Here is a 24,572-nt window from a genome sequence, read left to right as displayed (position 1 = left end):
CATTAGTAAATAAAACAGGACACTGAACCTAACACTAAAAACAGAGAAAAAGCATGATATAATTCCCATACAAAAGCATACAGAAAAGAATTTATATGAAGTAGCAATATGGACCTCTTTCCATTCTATGGTAATTAGCGGATAAAATAAAAGAAGAAAGAAGAAAAAAAGCTACAAATGTTGCTACACATTCTAAGGATAACATCAACTACCATGTTCTTTTAAAATGCCTTTACTACTATCCAACTTCAATGTAATTGTGATCTATCCTTAAAGTAAACATGTCTATATGTGGCACAAGAACTCCCACATTCCCGGCGCCATATACCATTAGTATCTACTTCTAATTGTTCATTATTGGGTTATACTCGACCCATACGCTGTCCACTCATAAATCTGCCATCTTCATCTGTAACATAAAAGCCAAGGTCATCAGATAGAATATAATCTGTTTTATTTTAACCAAGTCAAAAAAGAGAAGCAGTGGTTTCATATGGGGGTAAATTGTTATATAGCAGTTATCGCACATATTTTCAGCACACTCCTGCATATATAAAAAAGAACATGCAAATTTGGCTTTTGCTTAACTGCTATCTCTTTCTTTGCAATCGTAAAATCCAGATAATTCAAGGTGTGACCATTTATAGCTATGATACGTTCAAAAGATCCAAAAGCAAAACATTTGATTTAAGCATTATGTGTTCAATGAAACCAAAGTAGAGTCGAATGAGCTTACCACTTTCATCATCAGAGATATCTGCCAGCCTTGCTATGGCATCAGCAAGTGCTTGTTCATGTTCCTGCATAATGCAAATTATTAAAGAGAATATTCAACACATAGTAAGAACCTAGAGCTGTAAATCATCCCATTAGGCAGCTTTAAAAAACTCCTACAGCATAATCATAAATGGAAAATCCCATTTCCAACATTTTACAAAATTAATATATCATCAAATTAGCATAACCTTTCTAATAATATATGGCCCATTAATGCTTATTAAAAATATAAAAAGACCCGACAAAAAAAGAAGCCGTTTCAACCCAACCTAGCTTGCACATAAAATCTACCAGTCTTGACCCAAACGGCTGTCATCCACTTCCTTCAAGCAATATAATATATAAACTAAGATGGGCCAAAGGGGTTGTTTGTTATGCCTCTAGACCGTGTTAACATGTATGTAACCACATACGTAATCATATAGAATAAGAAAAGATTACACAAACTCCAAGCTTGTGTTTTTCTAACCTTGAGCACTTTCTTTGCTTTCTCTACTTCAAGAGGATCTGGATGACTAGAGACAAATAACCTCTCCACCTACCAAAGGTTTATCCATCAATGAATGAACTATTTATTACAAATGAGGGTGAGCTTTAACAAGATTTGCAACTTATTCTCATTGTTCACATACCTCCTTTATTAAAGTATCAGTTTGAAGTAATTGAATATCATCTAGCTTCTTCTTTCCAATGCCATTCTGTGATGGTGGAACATCCTTTCTAGTTTGACCCTTCGTCATCCCTCTACCTCTTCCTCCACCTGGACCGCCAATGGGTTGGCCCATTCCATTACCCGATCTGCCAAACCCCCCTTTATGAGAAATTCCAGGGTCCTCACCAACCCATTGTATATCCTCCGGTGATATCTGCATCAACATACATAATTGCAGTTGTAAGACCTCTCCCAGTCAAAGACCCTTTCAGGGGACTACAAAATTTGTCTGATGAAAAAAACAATAATACAAACATAACCATATATATACATCTTGAGGTTGTGTCAACTGTCAAGTAGAGAAACAGGTAATCGACGTCGAACAATTTTAACAAACTCGTTGCAATTTTAAATTAGAATGAGTCCTTCAAATTTGTTTGTTAGATACATCGGAGCATAAGAACATTAAATATTGCCACATAAATGCAAAATAGTACAGTATTAATATTGAATATGCATATACTAGATTTGACATTAAAAATATCAAAAGTGGGGAATCAAGTAGACTCATGAAAGACTATCAGGGTGTAAGTTGATTATAATTAAGCCTTTCAGTGTGAGAGATTATATCTACACTTACCTCTGCAAGATTGACCCACTCCCATGTCTCATTTATTGTATCGATATCATACACTAGTGCATGCCGACCCTATAAATCATAAAAGAAGAGTTTCAGCACAAGATGCAGTAATCAATGCATGCATGGGGCGCAATCAAATTACCTCAACAGAATTGTAATCTGTTATTTTTGCTTCATAGAAATTGTTATCATCGGGCCACCTGGTTCTCACTTTTCTCCCAATCAATGAAGAGAATGATGATGTTTCAGCAGACTCATTTCCAAATGCACCAGAAGTTAGACGATTATCAAAGTGACCCCTCCCGGTTGGAACGGATAGAGGGTGTTGCTCTTTCATGGAAGACACTCCACCCAATATCTAACCATGCCAGCACAATGATGTGAGTTCCAAAGAAACATAATTTAGAAAAAATACATAAAAATAGTAATGTGCCGCAAGTGGCAAATTCGACCCGTTTACAAATAAATGGGTCGGTTGTCTTTTTTTTTTTTTTTTTCATACAAATCAAATAAAAAGCATAAGCGATAAAAATGGTTTGAAAGTCGCCTAAAGTCTACTTTATACATACTATCTCCTAAATCCGGAATATCTTTATACTCAAATGGGAAAAAAAAAAAAAATTAAATTACTCACAATAATTTTTTTAAAATTAAATACATAAAAAAGTAATTACGAAAATGGCTACAGGTATTTGTAAGTCAAACCAACCCAGCACATTTCCACCTGATACTAGAAAATGACCATTTCCCAATCACCAGACAATCTTGCCACCTCATATTAGACAGTTAGACTACCAAAATCAGGAACCTAAACTTACAGATTTCTTGTTTCTCCCCTTTGTCCCTGTCGTGGGTCCTCTTCTGCCAGATGAAGAGGTTTGTATAGGTACATGTGCATTAAAAGACTGAGATGGCCCACTAAATGATTGAGTAGGTTCCGAGGGGTTCATTTTCGGCTTCTTATGAGTTGCTGATACAGATGGGCTCGGCAATGAATCATGAACAGCTTGCCCTGCGTTGCCCATCCCAGATTGAGGCCCACTTGACGGTTTCCCCTCCCTATTGTCGTCACGCATTAACAGAAATTAAGAAAACAAGTTACTCTTTCCAAAATGACGAATATGTATTTTAACACTACTGAACCTTATTCTACGAAGAACATCATCTGAATTTACTTTGACCAAAAGCTCCCTGTGTTCTTCATTTGACAATCTCAATTCTTTTCGAAGCGCCGTCATTACACTTTCCTTTTCCTAAAAAGACACATTCCAGTGAGCATCTAACCGAAAGTTGATGAATTTATATCTTCATGCATATACAATGACAAATCATACCCAAGTAATTGCATTGTCTTGAGCTTTAAAAGCCCGTAAGACTGAACTATATGCTTCTAGCTCGAGAAGGTGAATTTGAGCTGCCATATCAGTTCCCCCATACATCCTAGTATATGGTACAGAACCCATAGCCGCAGGTCTTCCGTTACCCGTAACAGGTGCACCTCTTGCAATTCTATTTTGATGGGACGGCGGAAGATCATCGTCGGTTCCTGCAATAAATCAAAATAGGGAGCATATAATCATCATTCAGTCCCTTTCCATCTGTGATCCTTAAGTGAGTGCTCCAATATTCATATGTGTTTTCTGTTTTCTTATGATCCAACACTATCATGTACTTATACCGGGTGAGTCAATGGGTATCCAATTGTTGTACCGGGGCTAGGGTTCCCTCCATTACAAAACACTATCATGTACTTTCTGTTTCAAAATTATATATATTGTTGTTATTACTGTCAGAGGCATGCATGAGTGCTTTAAAGTAAACATTCGTTCAATACACCAATTGGCTATAACTTGTAATAACAAAATACATAATCACAATCCATTACCCTGCTTAAGCAAAAGCATATAGTTTATTTTGTTTTTTTCCTTTAGAGAAGGTCTACTACTCTACTTAGACATTGGTAATTTGCATCTACTTAGACATTGGCAAGAGATGCACAATTTCCAGGGGGGAAGAAACATGGAACAAAGCTGAAAGGGTTGCTATCTAATACCATCAAATCAAAGTTAAGCATTTGCATACTAAACACAGTCTGTCATTTGGTTACATCATAAATCATCCAGTTAAAATGGTATTGCAGATGCCAGATATGTATTCAGGGATTCACAGTTCATTATTTAACTATAATAAGACTCAGCTCTAAAATAAAATGAAAAAAAAACTGGTCAACTGAAAATAAAACAGATAGATGGAACAATAAAGACAAACTTTATATTATGTTGATTCTCTGATAGCAGTCAAGTTTTGAGAGCTAAACCAACACTCCGAACTATATACAAGAACAATATAGTAAATTAAGCATAACAGGATTACAGCGCTAAAAGCCCTATCCGTTTCCTAACCTAACTACAATTCCTAATCTCTATCGATAATACAAACAATCTAATAAATACGAGTAATAGAATTTAGCTCTATCTAATCGATAAAATATAAATTTCAATTTTATAAGCCTACAAATGGCCAAGTCTCTTATTGATGCTTAGAATTTAGCCTACAAATGTAGAATTTAGCCAAGCCTACAAATGGCAGCCTAAATTTCGATTCTATATAAAATATAGAATTTAGCCACGTAACAAAATAAGCCTACAAATGGCCAAGTCATAAACGTAAACAAATAACGGATGAAATAAGCTTAGAGTGCCTTACTTGATTTTATAATTCATATTTATAGCCCACATTTGAATGCACTAACAAACTACCCAACTATAAATTAATCCAAACAAATCCAACAATCGCTGCTCTAAACAGTACACCTATGACCAAGAAACGTAGCTGCTCTCAATAAACAGACCATCTTGCTCTATCTCTCTCTCTCTCTCTCTCTATATATATATATATACATATATCAACACACGCGCAGTAACGCCCTATGCTAAATTCACGTTAGCCGTCTAAAGGATTGATTCTTAGGTTCATAAGTAAGATTTCCCCCTACATACAAAAACCAAAGTCGAAAAGCAAGTCCAAAAAATTTTAAGTTATTTTGGCCGTATTAGTTATTCGCTTTCACGCTTCATCTATTTATTATCCATTTGATTCAATATGAGCAATATACATACATATTATGTATATATATATCAGAGAGAGAGATAGATAAAGAACTAACCGCTGCTATCAAAAGATTCATAGTCCATAGCCATCTTTCAAATTATATATCTAAACTCTCGGAAAATTAATCAAATTTTCACAAAAACCCTAAAAAAAAGATGAAAAAATAAATTGAAATTAACCGTCAATTGGTGTTTTCCTAAAGCTGAAAATTCGTTTTAATAGAAACGAAATCAATCAATATGATTTGATGAAAGTATTAATGGTTATTTGTAATTTCGGGGGGAATTAGGGTTTGATTTTAGAACAAGAAGAAGAAGAAGAGAGTGATCAAAGAAAAGAGAGGGACCGATTTTAAAAAGATATTCTGGGAATTAAATTGGTTAATTATTGGGGTTTTTTTTTTACTTTTATTCTTTTGTACTTGTGACTTGTGAGCTTAAAGTATGATGGTCAAAGTGTTTCAAACACATGTCAGATCAAATACCTTAAAACAATTAGGGGGTTTGATGATTTTTTTTAACGAGAAATGATATATTTTTTAACTAATCAATTTTAAAAACTTTCATAATCTTATGATATGGGGTAAAATCAAAGGATTAATAAGAAAATTAATGGAATTCATATGTTAAATTTTAAAACATTAATTTATATGTTAAATTTTGAAAGACTTAAGAGGATTTTCAAAAAAACTTTAATAAGATTAATCATTTTTCTTTTTTAACCGGCATAGCGGCATTCGAATCCAAAACCTTTATTTTTACTTATCGGACCATTTACTTTTTAGCAGCGAAAGATATATAGTACGAAAAAACACGACTAACAGAATGACAGGTTTTTAAGTGCTTTTTTTACTTTGACCCCTAACTTATCGTTGTTAAAATGTTATCTTGATTTAATCAAAGACTAATAAATGTCATCAACTCATGTCTCTTTATTTTCTTTTCTTGTTAATAAACGATGTTGTCCTTACATTATTTTCTTTTGGAAACAAAACACAACCCCTCTTTATATTCTTCCTCATCAGATCGACATCCATTCCTGGCCACTTTTTGGTGACTCTTTAGCAGCGACATCGCTGTTAAAGGTATCGCTGTTAGAGGTGGTTATCAGAAAGATAAAATCGCTTCTAAAGGTGATCGAGTGAGTAAAAAGTGATCGGATTAGTAAACTTTTCTTTTTAAAGTATTTAAATTTCGATATAACTTAAACTTCATAATTGAAAAGGAAAAATGTTAAATACAGGCCTTAGGATTGTATTTAACACGCATAAAAATATTGTACCTTTCATATCAAACGTTCACTCTAAATTTTGTAGTAACTATACAACTATTTAATGTATCTTAACTAACTAAAATTTTTAAGGCTACATTTAGCAAAATCCATAAAAAATAAATAAAAAATAAAAAATAAAAAAAAATTGTTTTATATACGTGAAAGATGTGATGAAGTAATAATGGTTGACCATCAATATCCAATTTTAAATATTTAATATTTTGGTACATTTACATTGTGTTTTTTTATTAGTTTAATGAAATAATTGAAGATTGGATATAATTTTTACCAAAATTATTTTATGGAGGGAATTACAATTTCTTCTCTTATATAAAAAAAAAAAAAAAATTCTATGACATCATTATTTTCTAAGCAATACACACTTATCAATATTAGAACTTTTTATATTAATTATTTTTTTTATTATTTTGATTTATGACAACATCTTTATTTAAAGTTTAAATCATTTTCTTATTAAATTATGATTTATAATTTATTTTTTTTCTACCCTAAGTTTCATGTAAATTAAAATGTGATTATTTAGTTTATGATTTATTTCACTTTTATTTTTGTTATTTATGATGTCATTTTAAAAAAAAAGTTTGTATTATTTCTTTTTAAAAACTCTAATAACTTATACATGTTAAATTTTCATCATCTACATAATTTTGTCATAACAGTTTTTAAATTATTATGCAAGTTAAAAAAAATTATTTTTTTTGAAACATAAGGTATAATATTTTGAGGTTATGAATAATATATTTATTTTGTTGTTTACGCACACTAAGTATATTTGATACAAAAATTTAAAGGTAGCTATATGCATTTTGCTTATCAAAACTATAAAATGTTTTAGTTAATTATAACATAGAAAATTAAGAATTTACCAATCAATTTCGTCGCAACTTCAATGACAAAAACATGTTGTTACAAAACTTTTATTAATAAGCCCGGGTTGAACCCAGGTTAATTAGCTAGTAATATTATAATTTGTACAAGCATGTAAAGATTAACAATATTTCTAAAAAAACATATTAAAAATGTAGTGGAGAATTGTAGTGGGCACGTCATCTCTCGTCACACCACTACATCAAGGTGGTACGTCATATTTTTGTCATATCAGCATTACCCAACAATTTTTACCTTTTAGAACAACATTTTATTCTAATTTGTAAGACCCAAACTCATTTAATTAAAAACTCTCCTACTGCGGCGCAGTAGAAGGAACCTGATCAGCATTTTTCTTCCAAAATTTGGTTTAAACCCATAACATTTCTTGCTTATCAACCAATATGCATCAAAACATTCTTTAATCTATCAATCCAACATTTGACATCAAAATTTACATTTACAACCACTAATTGACCAATAAGTATCTAAAGAGATACACAATGGGTCAATTATCCAAATCATTAAGTTACTAAATAATCATATATTCATATACAACCCCAAAAACCCATATGCTTAACAACATCCCAGGTTATTGGTACAAAAAATTAGACTTGTTCATTCAAAATAAAACTTGTATCAAGAGTCAAGTGGTCAAGAAGGGATTATCTATCAAATTACCCAAAATGTCAATCTTCCGAAATCTTCAAGACCTTCCACACTAGCTTCACCCAACTGGCTCCTTGTTCTTGTTACTACTACCCACTCCTATAAAAACGATAAACAACTAAAACATAAGCATTTAAGTTTAGTGAATGCATATATGTATGATCACTATTTAACTATACCATTTTAATCACATATAGACACTTGAGTCATTTACTTAACAATCAAAGCAATAACAAAAAAATCATGATCATGATTTTTTTTTTACTTGGCCAAGGATATATGCTAGTAGGTATCTCATCCTCTACTAGTCTTACACTAAATCAACATATGCTAGTAGGTATCTCATCATCTACTAGTCTTACATACAAAATATGCTAGTAGGTATATCATCATCTACTAGTCTTGCACAAAACCAATGTATGCTAGTAGGTATATCTTCATCTACTAGTCTTACACAAATTCAATCATACAAATGGGGTCATAGGAATTATTCATCTATGTCCTCCATATCACAACTATGAACATATACATATGCACTCATCTTGATTTTGGCTAATAGGCTTTACTTGACTATTATGCACAATGATATGCTCTTCACCACCTACACAACATATATCATATGACTATGAATTCTATAAACTCATTTCTTTCACAACCATCTAACTAAGTTCACCATGAACTAAATCACTATGGTGTTTAGCTATACAAAATATTTCATTATAACTCTCATAATCAAATTCATAACAACATTTTAGCCAAACACCTAAAATACATAAGTTATTACTATGGGGTTCATCATCTTAATAACTCATTGCAAAAACCCCTAATTTCCCCCTTTTAATTCTATTAGGGTTCCTTAAGAAAATCCCCAAATTACAAAATTCCCAATTTCATTAGTCAAGAACCCTAATTTAAATTCTCAAAACTTTAACTTATTATTCAACAAGTAGGGAGAATTTCTTACCTCAAAGAACAATCAAAAAAATATGAATCTCCAAATCTTCCTCCTTTTTCTTGTGGAATTCGACCACCACCAAGCCACTATAACCCTAAATTTGCTTCTTTATTATTTGAATTAGTCACTTAAGTTTAGGAGGATGAATTTCTTATCTTAATCTTTGATAGTTTGAAAGGAGTAGAAGATTTGAGAAAAGGATTAGAGTTTTTTGGAAGTAATTAGGTTCATGAATCATCAAACAAAAAGTGGCTGGCTATATATCCCCCTTCATGCCACGCTTTTATCAAAAAAAATAAGGGTATTATACCCGCTAATCACTAAAGTTCCAACTAAATTAACCCCTTATCTCAAAATAAAATACTAGGAATTTAATTAAATGTTAAAACTATAAAAAAAAAGGTTAATTTTCTATTACCTTAAAAATATTGGGGTGTTACATAATTTTATTTTAAATTACATTATGTTTAGAATAAAACCCACAACTCTCAACAAATTCTTATTAAGTAAGACTTGAAATCAGATGCATTTTTTCAAGGTCATAGAGCTTACCAATGAGTCATCAACCCCACTGACATCACCCAACAGTTATTCAACATTAACACCAAATCTGTAATAATAAGCACATATCATAGTTTTTAGGGATTATGACACCGAAATGTAACTAACTATGACTCAATGGTTATGTAATGTAGTGACCTTTTAAAATGGCTATTTGATGTAAGTATCTTCCATTTTTGTTCTTTTAAAGTATCGGGTGACCGGTTGTACCATTAGCAGGTAATAAAATTAAGGGATTAAGGCACCGGAATGTAACTAACTATGACTTAATGGTTATGTAATGTAGTGACCTACAAAAATGTTAAATCGATGTAAGAACCTCTTTGTTCTGTTCATTCAATGTAACGGTTCAAAGCTTCTAACAAAGAAATAAGTACTACAGTATTATCAATATCTTTTTCTTCATATAATTTACCTATATCTATCATTCTATCAACGTGGAGGTGTCATTCAAAAGACCTGCCACCAGAAGTGGACACCGCCACCATTCAACAAATCCATACACGCATCATCATCATCATCATCATCCCCCACCACCATATTAATTTATTTGAATATGTACCAGTATGAATCTACTTCTATCTCCACATGCGACTTCAATAAGCGCCTTCAATAAATGTATATATACATCTATTTATATCTAGTGTTGAATTGTATTCGGGATTGAAGTTAGACATTAAGTAACAGTTTCACATCTGCTTTACGGAAAAAATTGTTGTTACCGAAGATAGTGTCGAAAATTAGCCGGGGAAGATGGCCAGAGTATAAAGTCGTCAGTAGCATACATCAAGTGAACAAAACAGAAAGGTTCTTACATTAATTTAACACTTTCGTAGGTCACTACATTACATAACCATTCGTTCATAGTTGGTTACAATCCGGTGCCTTAATCCATAGTTTTTATATCAAAATGTAACATGTTTATATCATATATTAAAGATAACACAATCAAACTTAACTTTAAAAGAATTACATCATACTATTAAAAAGTACAATAATTGAAAAGAGAATAACGAAATACAACAATATATATAAACAAAATCGTTTTACTAGAATATACTCGTAGTTATAATCGCGTTGTCAAACGTGGCTGGAAAAGGTGGTCCGAAAGCTTCCAGTTTTTCTTCTTTGGCTTCCAAAGCAAGTACTCAACTACTCATAAGAGGAAATTTATAATTACATTAGAAAGTGTATCAATTTATTCATTAATCGAAACTCATAATGAAAACATAAAAGTTGAAAGATTACATGTGAATATTGTGTTTAAAAAGTACATTACATGAAATGGTTTAATGAAATAGATGAAAATGGTTTGATGAAATAGATGTGGTTTAGTAACATATTTATAGTCGCTTCACCTCAACGTTAACTTTAATCACGCCGGGCCAACCTAGCCATGATGTCGATACTGTAATGGAAGACACCACGACACAAGGATCGTGCCCCTTTGACGCAGTTCATACTGCCACCATTACAAACGCTCTTACAAGAATGAAATAATTCTTACAATCCTTTTTAACTTCGAAGGTTTATTTTAGGATTGTTACATATGTTTTTTTCATCAAAATAATACTCGTAACAATTTGTTTTACTTCAGTATGGGTTATCAGTACTTCTTGCTGCCCTAATGAATGAATGTTTTATAAGAGAGTTTATCATGAGGAGGTTTATAATTAAGAGTTTATGTTTACTAAGTTTAGAGAAAGATATGATATATAGTACATCACTAGCTTTAAACTCTTAAAGGGGTTGAAGCACTCCGAAATGTGGTGTCTGGCATATGGTATATTTAATTGGTTCTTTTTTATGTCAAGATATCTACCAGTTATTAAATTTACAATATCAAGTAATTTAAATTTTAATCCAAATGATCGGCAAACAATTAGATTTACTCTTCCCTCAAAGAAATCGTGTGAATATTTGTGTCTGTAAAGATCACAAAAAATAAGTGTCTTTGATTAGAATCTTTTTTTTTTTCTAACGATAACGAATATCGTGCACAAGTCAATCACACCAAAACTTGTGTGGTGGAGTAGACTTTTCAGCCAATATTAATGAGTATATATCAAAACCAAGCACTTCGTATATCACAATAAAAGTAGGTAGTCATTTAATAATATGGAGTAACAAGTTCAAATCTGTGAAAAGATATACAAGAACACACAATAGCAACTTCAGAAAAATAACCCCCAACGTCGTCTCTTAAGCTCCTCTTCCTATTCCCAAATTTCCCAAAAATTTCATACGAACATATGATTTCAGGGGTAAATGTAACATGGAATTTCTATAACATCTAGAAGCCAGCCCATCCAGCAGGTTGTGATGCTGGCTTGCTTTCTTTGTTTTTTGACTCCCCGAAACGCTGAGAACTATTCAAACTGGTGATGGGTGTGTTCACCTGAGAGCTGACAGTAGGAACTGCAGTAAAGCTTTCTGCTCCGAAACCCCAACTAGGAGCTACTTCAGCTGGCTGCTTGTTCTGATGGCCATTTCTGGTTCTAACAGACTTAGAGTTGTTTGCTGTCAAAGTTGGAGCAGCGGGATCCTCAGAAAATGCTTGCCATGAGTTTTGATCGGCGCTTGGGGAGCTGTCAAACAATCCCTTTTGTAGCTCCCGAATGGTTCCTTCTTTCTGCTGTGTATTTAAATAAGTTAAAGGCTGATCAAAATAAATAACAAAAAATAAGTTTGAATTTGACAATCGAACAAAGTTGGAGCCAGCATTATTTAGGGGTTCGGATTGGGTGGGTCAGAACGTGTCAGATTGACCAAAAATCATTAATACTTTTTAAACTTAATACATAATCGATGTGACAATGTGTAAAGATAATGACAAACTAAATCAATTTAATACAGGGCTTTAGAAAGTTTTATGCATTTTAAATACACTTTGAAAAAGAAAAACTACTATCCATTTCATCTATTTTTATTTATCTTTATGCAAACTTGACACATTGAAGATAAGAAATAACACCAAAAAAACCCACTTATCTATAAAGGGTCTTACGACCTCTAGCATATAAAAATCTGCTCGAGGATAAACATGAATATTAAAATAAAAGCTAAGAACAAAAAGTAATTTAATAATAAAAAAAATAAAAAAAGGCAACTATAAATTTCATTATTAATCACATTCATTAGTTACAGGGGGCTCATTAAAATAAGCATCTATATGTACGTATGTTAAATTGTTAATTACGGACGATAGCAATATCAATAAAAATAAACATGGAGACGGATGAGATGCTAAAAATTTACCTGCTGCAACGGAGACTGGTTTTGAACTACAGGGGATGGCTGGCTTTTAGAGACGCTGTGATTTGGTGACGGAGTTCGAGAAGCAAGACTTCGCTTCAGGTCATGTAGCTCTTGTCTCTGTGATTTGCAAATAGCAGATAGCTTTTCATACTTGGAACTTAATTCACTTTTCTCCATATTAACCTGTTTCAACTGTTCCCTCAATTTTTCTACCTCAGCCTCTAACTGCTCTTCCTTCCCAATGCCAACACTATTCCTTCCAGGACTGACTTTGTTAATGCCAAATTCAGTTGCAAAAGCATTAAAACCATCACTGGATTTAGCATTTGGACCATCCTGGAAAAAGTTCATTTCGAAGTCCTTAGAAGGGCCTGACTTTCCTTGAATGTTCTTTTGCGAAGGGCGGGAATGAAAAGTTTCATCTTTAGGGGGGCTAGTTCTGTGCAAGGAAAACCTCTCTAAACGACTCCTGTCAGAACCAGCTGGCTCTTCATCAAATTTGATTTTGCTAAGCTCGTCAACAACAGTAGAGTCCTTAGCATACTGAGAGGTCCAGAAAGCACCCATGGGCCCACCAGTTCCTCCTGGTTGAGGCACATTCCGAGCTGGTTCTGCAGCTGTTGGAGGGGGAGGGGGACTTCTACGAGGCACTGGACTAGATTTATTTGCAGACTTTGGAAGACCTGTTAAACCACCATAAACACCAAAGTCTATATTTGACGAATACAACCTCCAATATCGTTTTTATTCATATATTTCTATCTAGATTGCTTAAAGGATACTGTTTAGTAATCCCAACTAATGCATTATCTTATTTGAGAAAATGCAAGGAGAAAATAAGAAATTTAGGGTCGATTCAACTCGACCAGGCATATATCGAAATTAAAAAATGAACGCTTTTGGTATCAAACTTTTTTGACCTGTTAACCAACATGCCCGACCTCTCCTCTTGCTACATCTACTTGATATGTATATACAATTTTGACAATTTATAATAAATAAAAGAAATACAGCCTCAAGTGCATCTTGTAGCAATATTCCAAGTTATACTGGGTTAAAAGTCGGAAATGGGAAGACAAAATGTATTGGTCCAACTCTTAAACACTACTGTATGAAATTCTAATTATGAAATCCTGCCCGCTACTTTCAAGAGTGTGTTCCTCAGCTTCAAAAACTGATAGCACCTTAGTATTAATAGACCATGCCACACATACATGACACGACATGTATTTGATGAAAAAGGGATGTATGAAGGATAATCAAACATACCTATTTTGAAACTAATCTATATAAAAAACAATATATGGCAATTCTTTGTGATGTAGACTTATATAGTCTAAAAAAAGTTCAGATATGAACACATTAATGGCTGCATCAACCAAGTGCACACTGTATTTTAGGCAACCAGCCAACCACCATCAAAAAAAAAACTGGAAAAAACTTTGGTTCTCACCTTCATGCACATCACCTTGAAGCATTTCAGGTGGCCTGTCCGGTAATGACTTCTGTAGCCCGTCTGGTAACAGACCATTAACTCGAAACCACACCTGCACAAATCAAATAAAGTAGCATGAGTATATATGGACATCAAACATGGCCACTATGTTCCATGAACATATATATTCTCTAACTAACCTAAATTCATGGAGATGAATGTCCAATCAAGCAAAGCCTTGCCTGCGTGATGTCTGGTCTGGCCTCTGGTGAGGACTGCAGCATGTCCTTAATGAGATCTGTCATTGACGAGCTGTACTTCGGCATTTCAGGAATGCGATAATTTCCATTCAAAACTTGTAGCTTGGATTCACCATCAAATGCAGACTTGAAATAGCATATGCGAAAAAGGAGACACCCAAGGGCCTGCAGACACAGAAAGTTCAATATCAGCATTCGTAGAACTTACTTGGTTCTTCTAGTAAAAGCTGAACTACTAGATCTAGAGATGATAACTTCGACCAATTTCTTGTATATGAGTAAATAATTATGGGCCATGGTTTATCCCAATATCCTAACGGGTCAGTAAAAAAATTAGCTGAGATGGAAATAATTCAATCGTCAATTAGGTGGAAAGTAGCCCAAACTGTAATTTCCATGCATACAGCCTAGATCACTTTATTTTACAAAATAAATTGCCATTGTGTTATCTACATATCTAATTATGTATTGAAAAGAAAGACTCCAAAAAAAATTGTCTGTGTCAAACCCACCATTTAATTCGGACCTTGTTATAATTCACTACCCAACCCAAGCCAGCAAACCCAATTTGCCACCTCTAGCTAGATCTAATTCTACAACATAACGACAGACACAAGAGGTCCACTAGTCTTACCCAAATATCAACTTTCTCACTAATAACTTCTCTCAACAGCAAGTCCCACATCTGAATCAAGAACAGAAGTTAGAAATGAATAAAAAAAAAACTTAATTATTAACTGTTATGTGAGAAAGAAGAGTTCTTAATTATACCTCAGGGGATCTGTAGGCAGGTGTTGTGTGCTTCCTTATATTGTCTTCTTCGATGCCCATTTCTTCTGGCCTCTCAAATCGCTTGTGATTTGTAGAGATACTACCAAAATCACATAGCTTCCATAATCCATCAGATCCAAGTAAGAGGTTCTCTGCCTTCAAGTCACTGCAGTTGCAATATAAAATAACTACTAGGCCACAATGATTATGTTCTTGAAGATGCAAGGTATATGATAGAGTATTTGAAGAGACTCAGAGGTGCTGTGTTTCAATATAGAGCAATGTTATGTTGACAACCTAATTACAACTAACTTTTACAAACTGATGTAGCAAATTAAGTGGAACATTTAAAACCATTTTCTTTTTCTTCATTCCATTGGTGACAATTGAGTTTGTAAAATTTGTTTAAAATTAAATTTGTCAACATAACTTTGCTCTTCAATATATCACAGATAGCATGCACTGATGCACATATTCCAAAATATATTATGTTTACCGGTGAGCAACGGGTGGTGACTGACAATGCATGGCAAAAACTGCATTACAAATATCCCTGAATATTTGAAATATCTGTTTCTCCTCAAAGAACCCAGAACCTCTGCTCCCTAACACATCAACCATAGACTTATCACAAAACTCCATAACAAGAAGTGCTTCTTTTGTCCGCCCCATATCTAAGATGGTATGTGCATAAAGCATAACAACATTGGGGTGCCCCTGAAGTGATTTCATCACAGATATTTCTTTTTTCACCAGCTCAAGAGATTCTTCATCATTACATACCATGTGCTTGAGTGCATACTGCTTTGAAGCATTTAAAGCATCCTGAGCCAAATAAACACAAGAGAATCCACCCTCAGCTATGACATTGCGAACATGAATTTTCAGATTTCCAATGTCAATCATACGACCTTCAAGCCCAGACTTCTCCTTAGGCATGAACTTCTCCTTAATTCGCCACATATTTGACAGTAAACAAATTAATCTGCATAAAGTAATAAGAGTTTAAAAATGCATATTCGTAAGTGTTGACGTACATGTGAATCAACACAACATAAAATTGAGTTCCACATAACTTGAGGTGAAGGGGGGCAAACATGGATATATATATAATATAGACGGAAAAGCTATATATATATATATATACTGACCAATATATGAAGTACACAACAATATATAATATGATAAACTGATAACAAATAGTGGCTTTTAGAATATCAGTTACGTTATAAGGCTTTATGGGATTTTTGAGGGGTGTATTCCTTCTGCTTTGAACAGATAAAGAGAAAATATGATTTTACAAAGAATTAAAATATCGAGGAGTTAATCCTCTTTGTTCATCCACCCTATCTACTCAAGCATCCCTAGACACGTCATGTTCTCTTTCAAGTGAAATTGGTTTCCCTATTCATTATTAAAGCACATTTTACATATCCTATAAACGTTAATCATTGCACCAGCTTTCTTTCCTATGGGTAGGTCTATCTTGCTTGAGAAAATACATGCCCACTACTTCCTCTCTTTCTTCTTACTAATTACTGCAATAGAACTTATTAAATGCTAGTTTGGACATACGGTCATTAAGAACCTTCTCTAGATCAAAAAAGGTATAAATCTGCTCATATCTCTTGATGTCAAGAAGTAGTTCCTTTAATATCGCTTCATAAAGCATTAAATGGAAATTTCCCAGACTACACATCAACATGTGATTCAAAAATATCCCATGTGATCATACAACGTGTATAAAGCTACTATATGTACAGCTGGTAGTCATCACTCTCGTTGCCAAGTAGAGGACTATAAACTATACGGCTATTGCCTACTAGTAAAATTAGCACATGGAACTTGTAATAATCAAATGGTAGTGGTAGTAGTAGTAGTAGTAGTATCACTAGATAACCCTCGCTCATAGGATACAAACTGTCAATTCAAACATAAGGTTGTGGAATTGTCTTTGAAATTTCAAAGTTCAAATCTCTATTTCTGAACTAAATGCAAAGTGATTTGGTTAGAACTCGCAGAGAGCAAGATACCACAGAAAATGGAATTCAATTTGACAGATTCTTCAAACAACTAACTAAATAGTGGGGACGTTGAATGACAGAACAGGGAGATGACCTCATGACCAGTTGGGTCGGTACTAGGTAGTAGATATCTAATTACAAACATCCCTCCAGCAACATAAAAACAGTAACCATGGCCATCCTCCAACCAGAAACTGTTAAAACATATAATCCAAGTTTAATACATAAAAGATATGTTTGTAGGCGAAGGGTTCCCCCCGTCATAAGGAGCTCTTATTTATATCTCCACGACTCCATGTACGAGATCATTTCCAATATCAAGTATACAAGAATACTATAAATAAAACTATAAAAATAAGGAGTACCGTTCAGTAGTTCCCCAAGGGCCAAGACACGGAATTTCATCCAATTCAAAAACACAGGAAATATCTATCAAAGTCGACAACTAGCAATCAAGATTTCTTCATTTGAAGATTCACTCAATGTCTAAATTTGGCATCCTATCTAACCAAGATCATTTTTTCCTTTTCAACCAAGCCATTTCTCAAAACAACAAAATTCTAACAAAGCCAGCAACTTGCAATCAAAACTTCTTCATTTTGACATCCATTCAAAGGATAAATTTAGTAACCTATTTAAGCACGATCATTACTTGATTGCAAGCCAATAGTCAAAATAAAATTTAGGAATGATCATTATCTAATTGCAAAGTAGTAGTCGAAAGATAAAGCTACATTCTTAATTTTCTCGTTGTTAAAAGAAATATCACCTAAAACAACAACCTACATTGTAGGTCCTACATTCAGAACTCTTACTGCTAACAATAATATATTCAACTGAACAGCGGATTATAAACCTCAAACTTAATCAGTTTGAAAAAGCACAAGTTTAGCAAGGCGAGAGGCAAATAAGTAAAAGCCTCTTATACATAGAGGTAAGATAAATACCGGAAGCGAGGATGACGTGTCACCTCTAGGCATTTCCCTCGGCGGCGATCGCTACAGTTAACTAATTCCTTTCCTGAGGCTAGATCAAGCTTTTAAGGATACCAGAGTTAATATTTAAGCCCGCGTCCGTTTTCAAAGCTCATTCATATATATCACTAAAAATATATTTTTTTCCCCCATAACCAAAGCCCTCAGCCACTTTATTTGACAAAAAAGAAGCATTTTTGGTTTTTACGTGTCTTATCTTTCTGATTCCCTCCACCATTTCTACACCTACTAGAGAATTAAAATGTTGCATGTAGAATATTAACGTATAACGTATTTGCACGAAAGTGCACCTCTTATACGTGAGGAAGTCGGTTTCGCCACTTGCCTCTTCTCTCGGCTAAAAGGCCCTTATCGCATGCTAGAACCTTTCGCTTTTTCAAACCAAGACCAAACCATATACTATTTTGAGTTTGAAACGGCCAAAAACACATTTATATAGCCGCGCAACTAACCTCCCTCAATCAAACCACTGCAAACCAATCAACATCTATCATTCGTCAATTCTCAATACTTCGCTGATCAAACCACAATCTCGTCCTATAATTCACTCAGTCCTAATCAAGTACCATTTTTCCGCAAACTTGAAAATTGAGATAGTGTTATGATTATACTATAACCAGTATACGCCTACAAACACACAATTAAATACATGATCGAAACAATTCGATACCTGCATACGCATAACATCTCTAGTTCTCTGCATCCTTAATAATCACACAAATCTAAGTAAAATTCTACACACAGATCGTAACAAATAGGTACCTAGATCTATATATATATATAGATATACATATGATCAACTCTAAGCATAAACTAAACTACGAAAATGAATCACATATATCGAAAAACTGAAATTTTATGATAATAATAATAATATGAAGACTAAAGAAAAATGAAAATCGAACCTGATAATGAGAGAACCGTATGGATCTGAGATCAAAGGTGAGAATTTTAGTATATGGTGATGAGATTATAAAAATGTAACGAGAAATGATATATATATATAGATAGATAGATATAGATTTGATACCTGATTGTGTGTATGCGTGTGTGAGAGATGAATAGATCTGAATTTTAGTAAAGAGTTGAGTAAAAGAAATTGAAAGAAAAAGAAAGGTTTCGGTGGGACGGCAATTTTGGAAAGAAAAAGAGATCCTCCGCTGATAGCGTGCGATCTCAACAATATCGAGAGATACTCGTGGATGTAGATCCGAATAATCGACGTGTGTATTTCGGCTCAGGTCAGTTTGGTTTCTAGTGAAAATCCAAAGTTTTCACAACCGGACCAAAGGTGAGTCTTTTTACTGGTCACTGATCCGACTAGTCAAATCGGTCGAACGGGATTAAAAACCGGATAATGTTATAATTTAATGGAAGTACATAAAAACACTAATATAATATAACAAGACTCTCGTACAATGATGGCGACGTCGACGATATGATGGTAGCGGAGACGAGTGGCGGCCTTGAGAATTCAGGTGTCTGGTCCGAACCGCGAAAAAATGCCCCCTACTTTTAGGATCCAATGATATAAGAATATTTTTATATATAACTAAAACGTTATAACAATAAAATTTTAATAACTTCAAATTTTCCTTTCGGCAGATGCAATCATGACTCGGATAGTCAATAATATTTTATATGCAATGGTTGCATTCGGGAAATAACCAAGTTGTTTCAAGACCTTCAAAACATCTATAGGGTTGTTAATTTAATCAATTTGTGACGTGTCAAATAACTTCAACTCCATATAAAGTCCATCGGCATCAATTTCCAATCTGTCTTATTTATTTATTGTTCTAATCTAATTAAACCTTATATCAGACTAGAGATAGAACAAATAAAAAAAAGTTCTAATCAAATGAAATTCTTAATAATATCAAACGAAATTATAAATAAAATCACCAATATATGATCAAAATAAAAAAAATAATAAAATCTAATCAAGAAAAGATCATTAACATAATCATACCTCTAACAATTAAGAATAAATCTAAATCTTTTTAATGTTACTTATAGTCTTTTAGAACTCAATATGAACCCTTTGGGTGGATGAAAAAGTGTCAGGAGGATTTACTCTTTATCTTCTAAATTTATTTAGATGTTTGATTATTAATTAAAGTACATTAGTATAATTTATTATCAAAGACATAACTTTGTATGTATATACATATTTAATAGTTAAAATATTGTATATTTATAATTTAAGCATTAACTTGTTATTAGAATCAAATATATATATATACTTTTATACTTTTATATATACAGTTAATATACATAGAAATTTTTTAAAATTTTTGTGCCCCCGTTAATATTGTGCGCCCCGGTTGGAGGTCTTGCTTGCCCCTCTTCCGGGTCTCCACTGGCGGAGACGGGTGGTTATGACGGCGACTACCGGTGGTGGCGTCGTTAAGTGATGTGAATTGATGAAAATGAAATTGATGTAATGGTAAAAGGACTCGACTCGACGAAAATGCAAGTAAAAGTAAATTTATTTTAAAGTTGCGTCACATGTTTTTATACATACGTCACATATTTTGCTCAGACTAGAAATATATGTCGCATGCATAGAAACATGTGCTGCATTTATCATACACGAAATATGTGCCGCATTCATTTGCCACATTTTTTGATGAATGATCCTAGACTCCTCAAAACTCCAAAAATGCCCTGCATATGCCCAGTATGTGTCGTGTATGAGCATCTAACAGTAAAAGCACTCACTTTTACTCACTTTTACATTGCATACAACTTGCAAACTTTCTCCAATCATTTCAATACTTCAAATCAAGTGTAAACTTTAAAATGAACTAAAGACACATGATTCAACTTAAGCATAACCAGTTCTTCATATTCACAATCAAATGAGTCATTTACCCATTTTGTTCATGTTGTCCCGAACCACCATTTTGACATTTACTTTACAATGACCGAGTTACAGAATTAGATTTGTACAAAATACATATAACTAACAAGTTCCAAAATGCAACATTTGTATCAAAAGCCATTGAAGTGGGACTAGCTAAGTTTTACCAAAAGTTCCATTCTTCAGTGAATGGTCAAAATACCTTCAATTATTAGCAACTCCAAATATCAACAACTTCAATCAACAAGTCACTAGTTCTCGCTTCCGGAACCACCTATAAAATGGGTAGTAAACAACTAAAATACAAGAGAATGCTTAGTAAATAAGTTTGCATTCAATTATACATACAAAGGAAGACAAAAAGATAAAGGGACTCTCGTATTTAGCCAATGGTACCGTCATATCATCACTTGCATACTCACCTTTTGCACTAGCAAAACATACATGGGTCCGTATACATTAATAATATAATCAAAAGGTTCTTAGGCTTCATACTTAAGAGGTTCTCAAACCTCAAACTTATACGCCACAATGCATAGAACAATCCAAATAAGAGGTTCTTAGGCCTGAACTACTACTTAGGCCTAAACACCGAATCCATTACCGCACACGAAATCCATCATCATATGGGAATCGACCTAACACAGTGTATGCAAAATTACTCGCCTTCTCCGCGAGAATCAAAAACCAACATAACCACCAAACAGTTGAGAATGCTTTTTACCTAGCAAATCATCACAATACAAATATAAGAGTATATTCACATTTTTCATTTGACTCTTGTTTCGCCTTCTTGTGTCTTGTAACTTCCATTGGCATTCATGTTCAGTTGATAGATGTCATTCACCCTCGTTCGCATCTTCCGTGAACCTGCATTAACATTGAACCATTGATGTGTGAAAATCTAGTTAAATTAAAAACAAGAAATACTTCAGAACCGACTACTACACACAATCGGGCAGTGGACCCGTTCGTATGCAATATAGGTTTAAAGTAAGTTCAGGTCGAACCACAAAGACTAATCAAGAGTAAGCGAGTTTTAAGTAGTTTAGAAAAAACTTTAGATTTTAAAGACTCCCGTCATATTGGATTTTTAAGAAGTTAGTTGATTATTAAACGATTAGCAATTCCAAATAATTTAATTGAAAGAGAATTTGTATTATCTATAAGAATTAAAGGCCATCTACTTCGACTCCATGATACATTAACTCCGGTTGCATTTAAATTAAGACCTAATCCAAATGTGTTGACAAGTAACCTAGACTCAAACAAAGAAACTCACTTGGTGGCCAACAAACTTATGACTCTATTCAATTCTATTAACTAACTAGATTAATTATAGAAAACCGGCACCACCAACGTTTAATATAATTTACCCTAATCAATTAATTTGTTTTGGTTAAACATTAAAAATTATGTCTACTTGAAATTAATGTGACACCATCACCTATCAATCCCAATTAACAAATCGTTTCCTATGATTACTATGTCGTTTACTATCACTGCACGACCTAGCACCAATTATTCATAAACAAATAATTGAAATCATACTTATTTACTTCCGACACAATCGACAAAGCATATAAATATCACCAACAAGCATAATAATATTGAACAAGAAAACAATTCATTAAGATCACGACATAACGTTAATGAAAATCAACTTGGATTAAAAACTGTGCAACCATCATTTAATTATATCACTTCATCTCAGTAGATGATCAAGTATTTAGCTATTCATAATCATAAACATAACACAAAGAGTAAAAGTATGGGAAGACATATTGTACCAATGTGTAGAAAATAATTGAAAGCTAAGAAAATCGATATCCGAATGCCTTGAAACTCATGAGCAACCCTATGATCTTCAAAGATGTAAAAGCTGCTTGGAAAGCCTCCAAAAAACCCTAAATTCGACTGGTATTCAAAGATATCCGTTTTGTAGGGTTTTGGCTTTGTATTTATAGTGTTTTCAAAAGCCCAAGTCTGAACCGACATAAAGTTGCGCCGAACCATGTAAAAGTTGTAGAACAATTTCCAAAACTTTTACTCTTCCCATTTTTCTGACTTCATAGTTGCGGTGAACATTAGGGGTGTTGGCGTGTTGCGGCGCAACTTTTGCTCTTATGCTGAAATCATACGTCTCTTCATCAAACCGATTCACAAACTCATCTACAAGCTTGCTTGAACCATCCTTGAGTCGTATAAGGCCATTCTTTTCCATTTTGCATGTCATGAAGCTGAAATTACTAACAATACCATAAAAGCATTGAATATACATGCATTTAACACATAATAAAGTATAAAAACGACTTATAAACGATATTGGAATATATATATATACATATAAATGGACATATCAACCATTAAGTACCAAAAGTTCACACTTATAAACTCATTTAGACATTAAAATGTGGCCAAATGATTGGGGAAATTATCACAAATGAACGTTCATCAGTGGCGGTGGCAGTGGCGGCAGTGGCAGTGGCAGTGGCAGTGACAGTGGCGGTGGCGGGTGGCGGAGGGTAATGATGTGGTTATTAATCTAAACGTAATTGATATAAAATGAGGTAGTTTAGTTATTTAAAAGTTAATCATAGATGGTGTAAATTAAGTTCATTAAGAGTGTCATAGGTATTTCAAGTGGACATATTATAGGCATTTCAAGTGAAGATCTTTAAACTATTGAATAAAAAGGAAGGGGTACTTTTAGGTTATCAACAATTTAGTTGAAAAGGTTGGAGAAAACTAAATGCTTTATAACGTAGTATATATAATCTAAAAATAGTTGTTACTTTAGTTTAAAAACAAATAGTACTTTAGTTTCAATAAAAACAATTTAATAAAGTTATTTTTTCTTGAACGCCAATACATTATATTTTATTAATAAAACCACCACAAGATGCTAGAGGTAACGATACATAATCTAGATATATAAAACTTTACACATTCTAGAACCTAATCTGAATTTTAATTGCTAAGGTCACAAAAGGGTTGAAAAAAACTTATGCCAATTATAGAAGCCCGGGACATAAGAAAAAACTCCACCTACGAAGACGGAGCTACCGGTTTTCATTTCGTGATGTTGTTGGTGATAGTATTATATTCGTATCCATATTTTCATAAATTTCAAAATTTAATACTTTAGTTTAAATATTTTATTATGGAGTAGCAATATTGAATGTCTATCTAATATGGAAAATGATTAATTTTCATATAATTATCCTAAAAATTGTCTTAAAGTTACAAGTATATGACACCTAGAATTCACTAACCTTCTTTGTTAATTAGTGAAAAAACTCGGACCGAAGGTAATCCACACACAAAATTGTATCACTAGTCTTATATTGACATAAATAACGATAATGACTAGATTGTTATATATGATCTCTATCAAATTTAAGGATTTTTGGCCACTTTTACTGACTTTTAAACGTT

The 24,572-nt window shown here is 33.3% G+C and overlaps 2 protein-coding genes across 3 annotated transcripts; both read right to left on the bottom strand.

Moving 5' to 3' along the window:
• Positions 1-126: 126 nt before the first annotated feature.
• Positions 127-5,449, bottom strand: LOC122595880 (protein EMSY-LIKE 3-like). Its single transcript, XM_043768353.1, has 10 exons — positions 5,236-5,449; positions 3,404-3,615; positions 3,213-3,322; positions 2,888-3,128; positions 2,212-2,427; positions 2,070-2,138; positions 1,410-1,643; positions 1,247-1,315; positions 737-800; positions 127-409 (listed from the first exon to the last, which is right to left on the bottom strand). Exons 1-10 carry the CDS (start codon positions 5,267-5,269, stop codon positions 363-365), a joined length of 1,296 nt encoding a protein of 431 aa, XP_043624288.1. The 5' UTR covers positions 5,270-5,449; the 3' UTR covers positions 127-362.
• A 6,161-nt stretch (positions 5,450-11,610) lies between these two features.
• On the bottom strand, positions 11,611-19,520 carry LOC122595415 (AP2-associated protein kinase 1). 2 transcript variants are annotated; one of them, XM_043767769.1, is made up of 9 exons: positions 19,299-19,520; positions 19,174-19,198; positions 15,746-16,234; positions 15,250-15,415; positions 15,113-15,163; positions 14,461-14,643; positions 14,237-14,330; positions 12,784-13,466; positions 11,611-12,157 (listed from the first exon to the last, which is right to left on the bottom strand). In XM_043767769.1, exons 3-9 carry the CDS (start codon positions 16,210-16,212, stop codon positions 11,819-11,821), a joined length of 1,983 nt encoding a protein of 660 aa, XP_043623704.1. In that variant the 5' UTR covers positions 16,213-16,234; positions 19,174-19,198; positions 19,299-19,520; the 3' UTR covers positions 11,611-11,818. The 2 variants fall into 2 exon arrangements, with proteins under 2 accessions (XP_043623704.1, XP_043623703.1); XM_043767768.1 differs by having other exon boundaries at positions 11,611-12,160; positions 19,299-19,512.
• Between the last annotated feature and the right edge of the window lie 5,052 nt (positions 19,521-24,572).

The sequence above is a fragment of the Erigeron canadensis genome, chromosome 4 (assembly GCF_010389155.1).
Source record: "Erigeron canadensis isolate Cc75 chromosome 4, C_canadensis_v1, whole genome shotgun sequence".
NCBI lineage: Eukaryota > Viridiplantae > Streptophyta > Magnoliopsida > Asterales > Asteraceae > Erigeron > Erigeron canadensis.
This window is presented reverse-complemented; position numbering and strand designations above follow the sequence as displayed.

Coding starts and splice junctions, on each gene's coding strand:
- LOC122595415 (XM_043767768.1), bottom strand. CDS start 16,212: ATGTGGCGAATTAAGGAGAAGTTCATGCCTAAGGAGAAGTCTGGGCTT. Junction 14,644..15,112: donor GTGAGAAAGTTGATATTTGG/GTAAGACTAGTG, acceptor CTGTGTCTGCAG/GCCCTTGGGTGTCTCCTTTT. Junction 13,467..14,236: donor TCAAGGTGATGTGCATGAAG/GTGAGAACCAAA, acceptor GTGGTTTAACAG/GTCTTCCAAAGTCTGCAAAT.
- LOC122595880 (XM_043768353.1), bottom strand. CDS start 5,269: ATGGCTATGGACTATGAATCTTTTGATAGCAGCG. Junction 2,428..2,887: donor AGGGGAGAAACAAGAAATCT/GTAAGTTTAGGT, acceptor TGGCATGGTTAG/ATATTGGGTGGAGTGTCTTC. Junction 801..1,246: donor AAGCAAAGAAAGTGCTCAAG/GTTAGAAAAACA, acceptor TGCATTATGCAG/GAACATGAACAAGCACTTGC.